Source organism: Accipiter gentilis, chromosome 3 (assembly GCF_929443795.1).
Source record: "Accipiter gentilis chromosome 3, bAccGen1.1, whole genome shotgun sequence".
NCBI classification, from domain to species: Eukaryota; Metazoa; Chordata; class Aves; order Accipitriformes; family Accipitridae; genus Astur; species Astur gentilis.
The window spans coordinates 46,130,625-46,144,334 of NC_064882.1; the positions used below are offsets into that span (position 1 = coordinate 46,130,625).

The 13,710-nt window shown below is 42.7% G+C and overlaps 1 protein-coding gene across 9 annotated transcripts in view; it reads right to left on the minus strand.

Annotated features, from left to right (window-relative positions):
- Positions 1-13,710, minus strand: part of SLC4A11 (solute carrier family 4 member 11) — a 93,519-nt gene that overhangs the window by 43,681 nt on the left and 36,128 nt on the right. For 8 of the 9 annotated variants that reach the window (XM_049834902.1, XM_049834949.1, XM_049834893.1 and 5 more), the window contains 3 exons: positions 9,660-9,891; positions 8,949-9,011; positions 8,321-8,402 (listed from right to left, as the gene is read on the minus strand). In XM_049834902.1, the coding sequence (XP_049690859.1) occupies positions 8,321-8,402; positions 8,949-9,011; positions 9,660-9,891 (377 nt within the window). The remainder of the gene's footprint in view (positions 1-8,320; positions 8,403-8,948; positions 9,012-9,659; positions 9,892-13,710) is intronic. The other variant, XM_049834912.1, reaches the window with a different exon arrangement.

Sequence of the window (13,710 nt, forward strand, 5' to 3'; positions counted from 1 at the left end):
GCAAAAACAGCAAAGTGGCTTGGTGCAGTGACAGGAGGAGGCTAACACCAGCCTGGAGAGCAGCTCTCCTGTTCCCATTAAAGCCACTTACTACTTGAATCTTCTGACAAGCACTGGTGAAATACGTACACAGGGTTTGCCTATTGACACTGAAAGAGGTAGGGAAGCATGTTTTCCTACCTCAGCGATTTTTTTCCCTGGTTCAAAGTCACTTTGATTGCTTGCTCTCTTTTATTCGTCTAGCAAGCACCTACCAGTCCTCTGTAATAGGAGGATTCATCACTCCTTTAACTCCTCTTTCATAATACTAGCCCATTTCTTTCCTTTTAAGATGTATTCTCACACCCCAAAGATCGTTCCAGTAATGGTTCCTGAAGATCTTTGGCTACAGATGTACTAGTCAGGGGCACATAATGTTTTCTATTAAGTTCTTAATAACTTGCATACAAAAAAATCACACCACCAAGTATTTTCTTATTGAGTTTGACTTCCTGATCACAGATTGGAAGCAGCCTACTTACACAAATTAATCTGACAAAGGCACAAGTCTGAGAGCAACCAAACAGCTTAATTAGAAAAATATAGGTCATGAGTAAGATGACAGTATTTCATTTATTTCCTAGCTCCCCTCCACCACAGCCTCTTGTCCTTTTTCTACTCGGAGTCAGCTTTGACAGGGAGAAAGATCACGGCAGGTCCTAAGGTTAGGAATAAATCTCTTCTAAAGTAATTGAAAATAGAGTGCAAGCTATCTTTTCAATTAAACCCATGGTTTGGATCTGCAACAACCCTTGTCCTTCCCTCCAAAGGGATCAAATGACCACAGACAACACTGGTTTTCACAAGCAAATCAAAGCCCTCAGTAGCAATCCTGCTGTGGCTGGACAGCATACAAGTCTCCTTGTGTTATAGTTCAACATATCAATGGGGAAGATACACAACCTCTGGGCTTTAGACTAACAGTGGAACTTTCAAGTGGTCCAACACCTTCAGTTCTCTCACCTTCATCCACCTGAACAGCAACAGTGACTGGTTAATGCACCATTATAGCAAGGATGACCCTTATTTTGAGCTCCGTTCTCAGCATTTTCATACCTCAGCTGTTGAGCTCATCAATTAATTTGTTTTGAAAAGGAAGGCTTTCTGGGCATTTTGAACATCATTTCTATTCCAGAGATGGCCAGAAGCAGATATCAGATACCTATAGCTCACAGAGCTGTACTAACACTTTCCAGACATCATCCCTTTCCAACCACGTCTATCAAGCAGTACCTGACCTAGCAAGAAACTACTGAAGTACAAAGTATGGCCAGAGAAGACTAATTACGAAGCAAGGGCTGATCACACCAGCACACGATGTCCGAAGTGGGGCAGGACACTAAAGCATGCACATGAACATAAGTTTGTATGTGTTGTGGAGGTACAAGTTACAAACCATCTCTCTCTCAGCAGTGCCGCTCAGCAGTACCTGCTTGCCTGCTCCTACCCCATTTGAATAAATCCAAGAATTGAAACCTCACAAAAAACAGAATTTCAACTTGCTCCTACCCAAGGCAGGAAAGCCAATGTGCAAGAGCCCTGCTCCCCTAGCTGCAATACATGAAGTCATGTTGCATTATAGGAAGTCATTTGGAAAAATCTATTATATAGTGCAATAATTAACCAAGCCAGTTGTTCTTCTGTAACTAGCTTTCTCCCTGAAGGGACAGGGTTATGTTTCAGCTCCAGTAACTTGCCTCTAAGGCTGTGCTTTCCAGAGATGACTGTCCTACCAACAGTACCAATCCATACGGCTACATCACTTCAGCTCAAGAGCTTCTTGAGCGGGATATGGAGGGGAAAATTTGACTCTAAAAGGCTGCTCTTTGTTATTGGATAGCTGTCACATACAAGCTGGTGTTCCTGGCAGCTGCACCAAAACCCCGTGTTTCTTTAAATCAGGAGTCCACCGTTTCCTCACCTTGAGGGACTGGGAAAGTGTGCAACATGAGAATCTCGCAGCGCTTAAGCGGTACTGGAAGATTTAGCAAAACTGAGCACATTCACAAGACACCAAGAAACCCACTGTCGTCATTACCCATTTTTGTCCGAATTAGTTTTATCCACAGTACTAGAGTTTGAGCCTTCTCACACCTATGAGACAGTTTCTTCCAACTCTTCTGTAAAGAGCTCTGATGACACTGACATGTGCATCTGAATCCCAGTATCACTTATACCAGTAAAACCAAGAGTGGACCACTGAAGAATTTCCAACATTGTTTAGGTCAATGTATGGACACAATTTAAGTCAATAATACCCTTACAAATCAGGCTGAGTTGGTTTAGTGAGGGTAAACCAGAGTAAAACAAGATTTAAACAGGTGCCACAGAGGTCTGATGCACCCGAGCATTGCTGCATGAAGGGGAGAAACAGCGAGGGTGCATTCTGCACAAAGGCACCTGCACTGAGCCTGGTCTCGCTCTGTTATATCATTTGGGGGCAGAAGAAAAAAAAAGGTGTCTCAGTACTTATAGTGAAAGGCCAAGTCACTTCTGCCCACGCATCATTCAGCATCTCAAGCTTTTCTTCAAATTCAAGCCACTATTTAGCTGACTCAAATCCTATTCCCTGGTGTAAAACTTAAAGCTCCCATTTTTGTTTTAATTCCAGAATCCAGATACAAATATAATATAAACCAAAACTGCAGTCCCTATTAGACTTGTGCAAATATTTGTAAAGGACAAAAAAGTTATTTGGTTCATGTGGAGAAATCCCAAGTTATACAAGACTGCAGGTAAAACTCAGCATAGTTCAGGCCAAGAAGAGAGTCACTCTCAAAATGAAGTAACTTTTTTCAATTAGCACTTAAGTAAATTCCCACTAAGAAAAAAATTCTGAAGGGTAAATAGCCAAAGCCCCAAAAAACCTGAGAACTAGCAAGGCATTTTCAGCTGACTCTAAATCAAGTCTGGTTTGGCCAAAGCCTCCAAGTTCCCTCTTGCTTTGGGTTGAGCTAAATTTGATTCTCCTTTGGTTTGGCCAGAAAGCTGAAAAATCTATTTTCACCCAGTATTAGTCACACAAGGAAATGTTGAGTTGTGATTTAATGAGATGCCAGGTTGTGTTCTCAGCAATTTTATCTTGATCCTCCAATAACTGAGCTCATAAAAAGGGCATTTAAATTATAGCACACATTCCTGCTTCGCTGTCCTCCTCTTTCCAGGCTGCATATCTAGCAGCGTTGAGTGTGGCACTGATGGCGAGAACTGGCAACGCTCCACCAGAATCACTGATATACCGAGTCACACACGCCGCAGGTCTGCCCCACACCCAAGATGTTATCAGAGTAATAACACATTTCTCAACCAAATCATAAAAAGGGTCAAACTATGGAGACCCAAGAGAAACAGGAACCCTCTTTAAACAGGGCAAGAACGGAAGTTAATTCAGAAACAAATTATCCCCTGCAGTAAGAAAAAGTGCCCAGCAGAGGTAATCAGCTAGCCAGCCTTTTCCTGTCCCGATTCTGAACAACAATGACACTTCTTGTTCTCATCCACTGCAAATAAATCTTCCTCTGCAGAGCAGCTCCAGGCACAAGCTTTCAGAAACCAGAATTTGCAAGTGAGGAATGAAGCTGTGACCAGCAAGGCAGCTCACCCACAGCTTGGCACAGGCTTGTTTCAGCAATAAAATCGCTCCAAGCTGGATATTGTTTTGGACCGGTAAGCACATTTTGCTGGGCTCCAGGAAGACCCATCCTCTCTAGCTACTTATTTCTCCAGGGGAAAGTATTTCTTACAGGTCAATGCATCAGGAGACATCTCCTCCTCCCTGTACACATGCTGCAGGCACTGAAATGAGTCATCCTTCTCTCCAACAGATCCCCTTCGGGACCCAAATTTCTAATAAAAGGTTTGAATTTGAGAACTCCTTTTCATAACACAGCACCTGCAAGAGTTTCAGCTCTCCAGCATAACCCGGGACAGCCCAACAAGGGTGGCTAGGCACTTAAAATTAATCAGTTCTTCAAACACAAAGAATACTTGAGAGATGATGGTTATAAGTTTTGGAGAAGAGGCTCTTGTTTACAAGACTCCAAAGCTTGTAACCATTCCTCTAAAGGATAATATTTGTTTTAAACAGTTGAACTGGTTGATTTCCCATAGCATCCCATTTTGCTCTTTGAAAGAAGGGGCAATATTCTGAGGAATACACAGTAACTGAAGCATCTCTATTTGAAATCTATTCAACAGCTAAATCAGAAGCAACACAGCTCTTCTATAGACCCACAAACCCCTGGGTCCTGACAAATCCTTGAACACTTGAAATAGGCTTTGCATTACTTTTGAGAGAACCATTAGTAACACGTTTCACAAAACCATCGGTTACAGATTAAATCCAAGAAGTTACTACTCTTAAACTTTCCTCTATTTGAATGGCAGTCTTGCTTGATATCACAAAATAACCTCACAATACCTGTTTTTGAAAGGCTACCTGGATTTTTCCGAGTTAAACTCCTCCACAGGAATCATTGCAATGACACGCTGTATCAAAAGTAATTTTATAGCAACACACAGCACTAAACCACTCTTTGCTTGCAGAGAGGCTTTTTTCCTCTGCTTTGCCTGTTAAAACAGTTTTAGCAAATCAGTTGAATGCACTGAAAATAAGTCCTTCACCAGTCCATGCGCCTTATCAATGCAGCCAAAGGAAATGGCTCTTCAACAACGCAATCCAGACTATGAAGCAGCTTGCTTTCATGTTTTTCTAAGGATTCAGCTCTGGAAGAAAGCAATTATATCTATCTCCTGGCAAGAAGAACATAGCCTGGAAGTTGTGATGCCTGGGGAATTCCATTCGGCTCAGGGAGCATTTGTTCAAATAACCCCCACAGCTGGTGTTTCTCCTAGGAGGACATCAAGAAAAGAGATCCACCACAGTTACTTTAACATCCTTAGCATTAGGTATCCTTCACTCCAAAGGAAAAAAAACCAATTAAAAATAGTTATTTGCATCTCCATTTGTCAGAGAGTAAAGGAAGCAACTGGGTGTGATAGGACTTGGCTTGTGACGAGAGCCACTTCTCCACATACTCTCCATTGGATAAGTGGAGGGGGCCTGCCTTGGGCTTTTGAGCCCCAAAACTGTGCAACACCAAACCCAATAGCTCTCACAGGGGCTTCTTCCCCACCACTTCCTGATGTAGACATGCAAAGCATCCAGTTTACCCCCTCCAGGCTGTGGGTCATGGTAGGTCTGGGTGGTTCATGGGGCCCTGAGCGCCCTCCTGGCAGTACATCTACCTGCTGCAGTCATTGCGTGCTGGAGGGGTACCAAAGTACCTCCCCAAGCTCCTACTAACAGCAGAACTTCCTCCTGCTAAATAACTGAGTAAGTCTGAGGATAGCAGTTCAGCAGTCCCCATTCTGGGACAGGTCTGGCTATCCCTCATCCCAAAGTTCTTCAACGAACAATCAACCAGCAGCTTCACAGTGAAGTAGCAAGAGATCTCCATGCCAGTTTGCGTCTTCTTGTTCTGGCAAGTGCTAAGAGTAGGAGAAAAAGAGTTGTGTCCATGGTTTCTAAAGTATGAGATCGTGTCCTTGACTAATGAAGCTAATCTGTAACTCTGAAGATTTGCTTTCTAGTTAGAAAGCCATCACGTACAGAAATACCTAGCAACCTTCATTCTTCTAGAGCTGAAGACTCCTGGTTAGCGGGGCATGCAGTACTGTGCTGCTCTCAGCTACGCAGAATTTTAACGAGGGAGTCTCAAGGTTTCCATAAGCTTAGGTACCCTGGCATGGCTTCAGCAAGATCAGGTTTTGGTCATTCTTGTCAAAAAAAGCCCTAAAGCCTGTTGTGAATTAGAAAAAAACAGTTGTTTTCCTGGACTTCAGTGGAACATTCAAACCTTGATATCTTCAATTCCTCAATGGTTTGTTCTGTCACGTAGCTATAGCCCAGATCCATATGGTACGTCTGACCTTTCTGGCAGTTCAATAGACCTGAAACTGCCAGGAAAACACCAATTCCCACAGAAACAGACTATTTCACCCTAGGTTTTCCCCACTGCTCTTCCCACTGAAGGTAAGTCAGATAAAGAGCAGCCCTCTCTCCAGCAGAGAATAGAGAGAGAACCAAATTTTTGTGTCCATTAGGAATGCTATTCTGCAGCCAGGCTCTCCACAACACAGTGAAAATCCTACACAAGGTTCTTCTTTCTGACTCTAAGCTAATTTCAGCTTTAATACTTCCCCTCAAAATCAAGGCAGAAGCAACACTACCAAAACCATATCTCTGAGCTGCTCTTCCTCATTAATATAATCCTACCATGATACTTAAGCCTATTTCATCCACTAGGAATAAAAAGTTAGTTAATGTGCACAAAACCCAGCAGTGTTAATTTAAAATTTACAAAGAGTATAGATGAAATGCAAGAATTAAGAACAGCAGATATCTTAAAGGTTCTTCCCACTCGCATTGAAAACTTTTTCATCAACAAATTCCTTTTACTTCAGAGTTTTGGAAGTTGTTTTGCAATCTGACTTCAAGAAAAATGTAAGATCTAAAAATATGGTTCACAATCTGTTGCACAATAGCTACAGAAGAAATACAGTGCAATAATTAGATAATTATAGTTAATAACTCATCACTACTTTCCCACCACTTTCTTCTCCCTCTTCAGAGTAATGAAAGGAAGAAACAAGGAAAGTTTTACACAAGACACCTTCAGGCTGTAAGCTTATTTTTTCAAATCATGTCTTGTCGTGGAAGCTAGCATTACTCACATGGATGCATTTAAAGCCTTGGCACACTTTCTACAGAAAGACTGAACGTACCCTTTTCAGTTTCGTGTATATAATCACAGCATTTATATCATGAACCCTAGAAATGCTTTGATAAGTCAACGGTCTCCAAAGCCCTCCAGAGCCACGTCACATGCCACGGTAGAAACTACCCCCCCTCTACCTTTCCTAGAGTAGGATGTACCTATCCTTACTGTTCCTATGCTACCTATGGCATCCAAAGTGGAGAAAACTGCTCAAAAGCCCTCTTGGTTGATCAGCACAGAAAGACCATTTTACTGTATAAACTCATTTTCTTTGTGCAAGCTGCTCTGTACGTGCCAGGTGTAAGACTAGAGCTGACATTAGCACATGCAGCACAGACATTATCCAGTTCACTTCATGGAATAGAGCCCTGATAGGCAATAGTTATGTTTTTACATAGAGACCACATCTTTCTCTTTCACAAGAGATTAAAAAGGTGGGAATTTTTGTTGGTGTTTTTTTTGTTTGTGAGGTTTGTTGGTTTTTGGTTGTTTTTTGTGGTTTTTTTTTTTTTTTTTTTAAATCATCTGTTTCCAAGGCAGAATACTCTACATTTTTTCCAGCCATAAGCAGAGGGTAGGAGAAAAGAACTACTAGCAGAAGGAAAGCTATTGTGACAGTTGTCCTAGCAAACTGCCTGTGAAGGCTAAAATATGTGCATGCACTCCCCAAGCCTTTAGGCAACTATCCCACATATCCTAGTAATTTCTCTGGGAATTAACATATTTCTTGACAACTTGACTTAGAGACTGCATATGCATAAGGGAACAGACAACAGACAAATCGCATCGCTCTGGTTGGCTTAGTGACTCAGGCGCTGGCCTTCCTCTGTGAAGGGACAGCTTGGATCACCCAACATGCTTGACTTTGAGACAATAATTTCAAAACCCAGTTTTGGTCAAGTAGAAGCTGGGGTGAAGCCACCATGTCTCATAAATCCCAGGTGACAGAGTCCTTACTGTCTTAAGTGTCTCCTCCAATGTTTAACAGTGTTGACAATTAATCAGCGTCTGAATTAATTGTCAGCCAAAGTAACCAGTGTCTAAATAGTGTCAGAATTTGACTTCGTTTTTCAGCTACAAAGCTCAGATGTTTTCATGAAGGACCTAAGAAATCTTTTGGTACAAGTTCCCAGACTTTGGCAGGCACCATAGTCCATGAACCAGTTTGCTTGTCCCTTTCAGAAGTTCCTCTCATTAACATTTCTCAGTAATTTGCATTTTCTGGCTCAGATTTTTTTCAGCATTCTTAGCTTGTTAACACCAGATTTCGATAGCATCCAAGAGTTTAATGACCTGTAGAGACTGCAGTCACTGCTTGTTCATTTGCAAAAAAAGAATAGCCCAATGCGGAGGCTAAGATCCCATAGGCCAGGATGGATGGAGAGGGCATCACCATCTTGACTTACAACGGCACATTCTGAACTGCTATTCTTCCCAGCAGCAGGAAAAGTTACAAGTTTTGAGCAGCCAGTGGTTTCTGCTAATCTAACCCAGGTACTTACATGATACAGAGCCAGGACTGCTGATACTGCACCCCTGTGACTGTCGCTGTGACCCCTTGAATTGTGTCTGATAAGAGATGAACTAGGAAAAGAAGAGAGGGAAACATTACAGGCTGTCCATACTTGGTTTGCAACTGCAAATAATATTTGCTTTCAAATGGAAGCCGAGTACTAATACCAAGCATACTTATTTATCTGCACAGTGGATTGATGCAAGGGTGGGGGATAACAACAGAGAAAGATGGAAACATTTGTTCTGATGCTTTTGAATTCTGTCCTTAAACTATTCACAGCTTGGAAAGGCAGCTGTTTTCTCCTCCCAACATCAACCTACTGCAATATTAGGTTATTAGATTAGCATTACTCACACACACACACAGAGACAGGACTGGAAGAGGCATCGCCTTCTGAATCCCCTGCCCTCTCTCCCCCTCTTCCTAATTACTGTTCTCATTATTTTATGGCACTGCTTAAGTTTTCTTTATTGGCAGAAAGCCTAAATTAAAGAGATTATAAATGCAAAGCTCTAAGATAGGTAGCAAGAAGTAACCAAAGCATGAACATGCTTACTACATGCTCAGGACTTGACATATCTGTTAAACAAATTCACTCAGGCTGTGACAGTTACATTTGAGGTGCGATGTACATGTTTGTATATTCATTCCTGTTGACTCTGAAACATCATGGGTGCCTACAGAGAAACAACGCTTAGTTAAGCTTCTTTACATCTTGGGCTACAAGGTAGTGTTTTAGACTACGCTACGACATTTGTTGATAACTTAAGGTGACATGTGAGCCAACAACGTTGGCTAGGGCTGCCCTAGTTGAGTTTCTGGAGAAAAACAAAGCGCCTCTCAGCCCTTCCAGTAGGCTCGGAGCAATGCGAAGGCTCAGCCCTCCCCAACCAATTACTCAGCCAAAGCTGGCAAAATTCCCCAGCCTGTGTGAATTCAGATGCAGAATCACAAGGCTAAGGAGCCATTTCTGAAGAGACACCAGCAAGCGTGTCTCTGCTGAAGAGCATCGGATGCTTGTCTGAGGACAAGCACACCTAAGGGGTCCAAACAGACAAGACACTCCAGTGCTGTAGAACTCTTACCCCAGAGAACACCACTGTGTGTCATCTTAACAAAATAGGGGCAAGACTCCACAAAAACATAAAAATCCTGGAGACATGAGACCCCTTCAGTCTGAGTGACATGGAAAAATGAACCCCTAGTGTCACATGCAACATGCAAGTCTGGAGACCATGCAGTAGTGAGTGTTCAACACACCACCAATGGAAAGGCTAACAACTTAACAGTAACCCGCAGGCAAAAGCAAATCAAGAGTCGATTACCGTTCCCTTCTCGTGGGGTCCCTGAATCCGTGAATAAAGTGCTCATGATTTTTTCAAAGTTGCAGCTTGGCTCCATGTTCTCAGGATCTTCAGCAAAGTGTTTCAACATCTCTCGAAGAACATCGTCCAAGGAGGTGGCTGTTTCATCAAGGATGATGCTGGCTCTGGCCAAGAACCCATCCAGGTCTCGGTGGGCTCTGACTTCCTCCTCAAAATTCTTTAATTTCAGGTACTGTGTTAAGAAGAGGTCAGAGCATTAGACAGCTGTACGCAGTACCTAACGGCAAAGGTCTTCTTGGATCTGTGTAGTTCACAAGCAGTTTTGCAGAGGTTACTTACTGCCACCCAACCAGTGATTCTGGAATCACTTTGACCATTCAGATCACATTATAGAAGAAAAGGAGTTTTATGCATTAATGCATTAACGCATTGAAGGTTTGCATTTTCAAGGCTTATCCTAACAGAGTGCTTATAGATGAATGCCTATGCACCATATACATACCCTGACATAGAAAGCAGAATTTTAAAAAATTAGGTCTTTTACCTAGGTTAAAGTATATAAGCTAGCCTAAAAGCAAAATTCTAGCCTTTAAAATCCTCTTCAGGTTTAAATAGTTCAAGACGTTTGCAGAAACATGGGAAAAGTTATTTGGAAGATACGGACTCTGTTCTCAACAGCATGAAAAGTTACCTGTATGCATCTCGGTGCAACCTAATGCAGTTGTTCTCAAACCGGGAACCATCTCTCCCCAGTGCTCCCAGTCAGGGAGCCTGAAGTGGGAGATGGGGAATGCCATCCAGCCTACCACCTTTTTCAACACTCCCTAAATTTCTATCGTTCCCACTCCCAACAAAGTTTTATTCCTTTGTGTATAACATTTAGCTTTGAATCAATTAAAAAAAACCCAAACAACAAAACAACAAAAAAACCCAGCAGCAGCTGAAACTGTCTCAACTATCTGCTGGTTTCCTCTGCTGTCCCAGACTTGTTGGCCTTGAGACGGAAGAAACAGCCATGCTGTATTACAGAACCTCAACTCCTTTCTGTATTTGTCAGCTGTGACGTTTGTTAATTGAGGGATCAAACTCCAAATGCATCCTTGCCATTTCACAGTCCTTGGAAATCCACACACAGAGTTAGCACTCACAGTACTGGTCAAGGACTGACAGTCCTGTTCTCTCCTTCAACAGCTTAAGATTGAGTGAGGAAATGGGAACTGTGCTTTGTTATATGGATCTTCCTTCCAATGGGAAACCAGCCAGGCTTGAATGCATGTTGAGGACCAGATTGTCAAGATACATTTAAACCCTCAGTTCCCCTTAGTAAGCTCAGTAAGAATCAAGCTCTGAATTGCTTTACAAGTCTGACACCAAGTTACCTCCACAACCAGGACCTTGGCACATTCTCCCCCAAGTTACGGGACCACCCCAGAGCCTGAGTCATGGATACCCTCCTCTCACACGTACCTTCTCTACATTTTCCATTTATAGCCTAGACACAGGGGAAAAATGCTAGTATCTCACTAATTACTGTAATTATCACAGCAACTATCAAGTTGTCAGTACACATCCATTGCAATTAGCACTGTTTTACTTCCCATCAATCACTTCTTACATAGCATCCTTGAGAGGGAGGATCCTCTGAAGGATTTCAGCTCCCACCCCAAAGGCTTTGTTGCCATCTGCTCTTAGGAGAGGAGACAGTGACACAACTACATCACAACTCCACCTTAAAGAGACCACATAACTGCAAGCGGCCAAGTCAGTCTCAAATTATCACTGCATAAGAGCAGGTTAAAACATCTAACACCATCTGTAACACTGGTGTTCATGGGGTCACCAGATGACCAGCAACCGCCTCCCAAAAGTAACTCATTCCAGCTTGTCTGGCATACAGAGTCCAACCTAGGATGTAGGTTCAAACAGCAAAGAGGCCAAATGACCTCGACATGATTTAACAAGGTGGATGGCAGAGGAGGTACCCAGGGAGGCACGAGGAAGGTTAGGAGCATCAGTGCTGAGGAGCTTTCAAAACAGCAAGAGTGGCTTTGTATCACCAACTTCTCCCATGCATAACAGAAGCCACCAGGAGCAGAAAGTTGAGGGATAGCTGAGGGACAGCAGAAATGAATCAAAGGCATTCAGAAGAGGGCTATTATCTGCCCACATCTCCATCAACACTGATCCTCCAGCAAGCTGTGCATGACAGCATCATTTGTTTGTTGTGGCAGGACAGCACTGTCCGCAGCTTACTGCGAGTCAAAAGGATTCAGCTCCAGCTCTGCCAGAGGCTTCAGGCAATGCCTTGGGTAAACAATTTTCCAGGCCCGTCCTGTTTTACTCCCCTCCTCCTGGTCCTTCATAGGAAATAGGGGCAATACCCATCCTTATTATTACTCCCATAACATTGGGGAAGATATGCACATCAAACACTACAAGCCAACTAGCCACCATGAAAGGATATAAAAACATCACTCCCTGAGACAAACCAAAATCAAATTAGTGGAAGCACTGGTACAGCAATGCCTCAGAGATAGCTCAAATGGAACTGTTCCAGTCAGGACACCTGGTGGTTTCTAGAGAGATTAATGATTGCTCCTTCACAAATATTTTTAGCTAGATAGACAAGCCACACCAGGATACTTGATGCTGGAAACTTGATGCTGAAACTGCTTAGCAAGAAACCCAAGACAGCTACCTAATAGCTGATTTAATAGCACTGAGTATCCTTGATTGCAAAGCTGCACATTGCATCGTGGCAAGAACGGAGGCTGTTGTGCCAAAGGGGAAACACATTGAAACAACCTCCCCTAACTTCAAGAAGGTCTCTTGGCCAAAGTCACACGCCATCCGTACAAAAAAGAGAGCTCTCAACATTCATCAAGAAGGCCCAAAACACAATTTTCTCTGCTGGGTGGCTGCTCTGGAAGCCACCTCCACTTACAGACACTGCAAGAACCTTACAAGAAGGAGTGTCCAAGCAGCATGTTGTCCTGAGCAGAGCTCTACCTATTCTCTTGCCATGGTCACTTGGGCCAACTGCCTCAAACACACTGTGATGGTGATTAAATAGTTCAAACCATGTCAAGGAGCTTCTCCTTATTTATGACTACCAAGTGCCATGCCACATAGCAACTTGCCCAAGACACAGATTGCTCTTGCAGCATTCCTGAGGGGGCACAAGAACTATAGGCTACCACCAGAGACAGGGAGAACATAGCAGTGAAACATCTCCGGACAAAGCTTCTGACCTGACCAGTTTTCGGCTAGCAATTCCCCCCTTCCCGGACACTCAGAGCCATCTCCTCCATGACTCAGGTCCCAATTTCCTTTGCATTTGAAGTGCAAAATTTCCACTCGTTCTCCCCAGAGGCAAAAAAACTAGCAATAGTATCTTTTCTCGAGCCCTGCTAAAGCATGCTAGCTCTCTGGTATTTGTTGCTCAACAGCACACTAAAATGCTCAAGCATGAACTATAGGCCAGAAGAGCAGGAGCCTTACATCTCTAAAAAGTAAAAATAAAATAGAAGAGACACTTATGTGTTAGCAGCTTCCAACTATTTCTTATCAGAGGCAGATCCTGCATTTGGGCTTAGAATTTGCACTTTAAGTGATTAAGTTCTTAGGTTACTTTCAGTCAAGTGCATACAACTCAGAGAACCTTGGCACTAGTATTAGACAAGACAAACTATTGACAGAGACATTTCCATCCCTGAGCACAGAACAGCTTATTTTAACTTCTATGACTTAATATCAAGGTACATTTAATTTTTTTGTTGGTGCTGGGTTTGGTTTGGGTTTTTTTTGTTTGTTTGATTGGGGGTTTTGAGTTTTTTGGGGGTTTTGTGTTTTTGTTTTTTGTTTGTTTTTTTTTTTTTTTTTTTTTTTTTTTTTCTTTTGGCAAGGTTTCTTCTACTAATTCAGCTATTCTTCACACTATTTTTGATCCCCCTACTAATTCAGCCTGCTGAAATACCTTTTCAGGACTTGAGCTGTCTCAGAGGCCTAAAGAAAAGCAGAATTAGAGAGCTCTCTGGTATTCCCTAAAAAG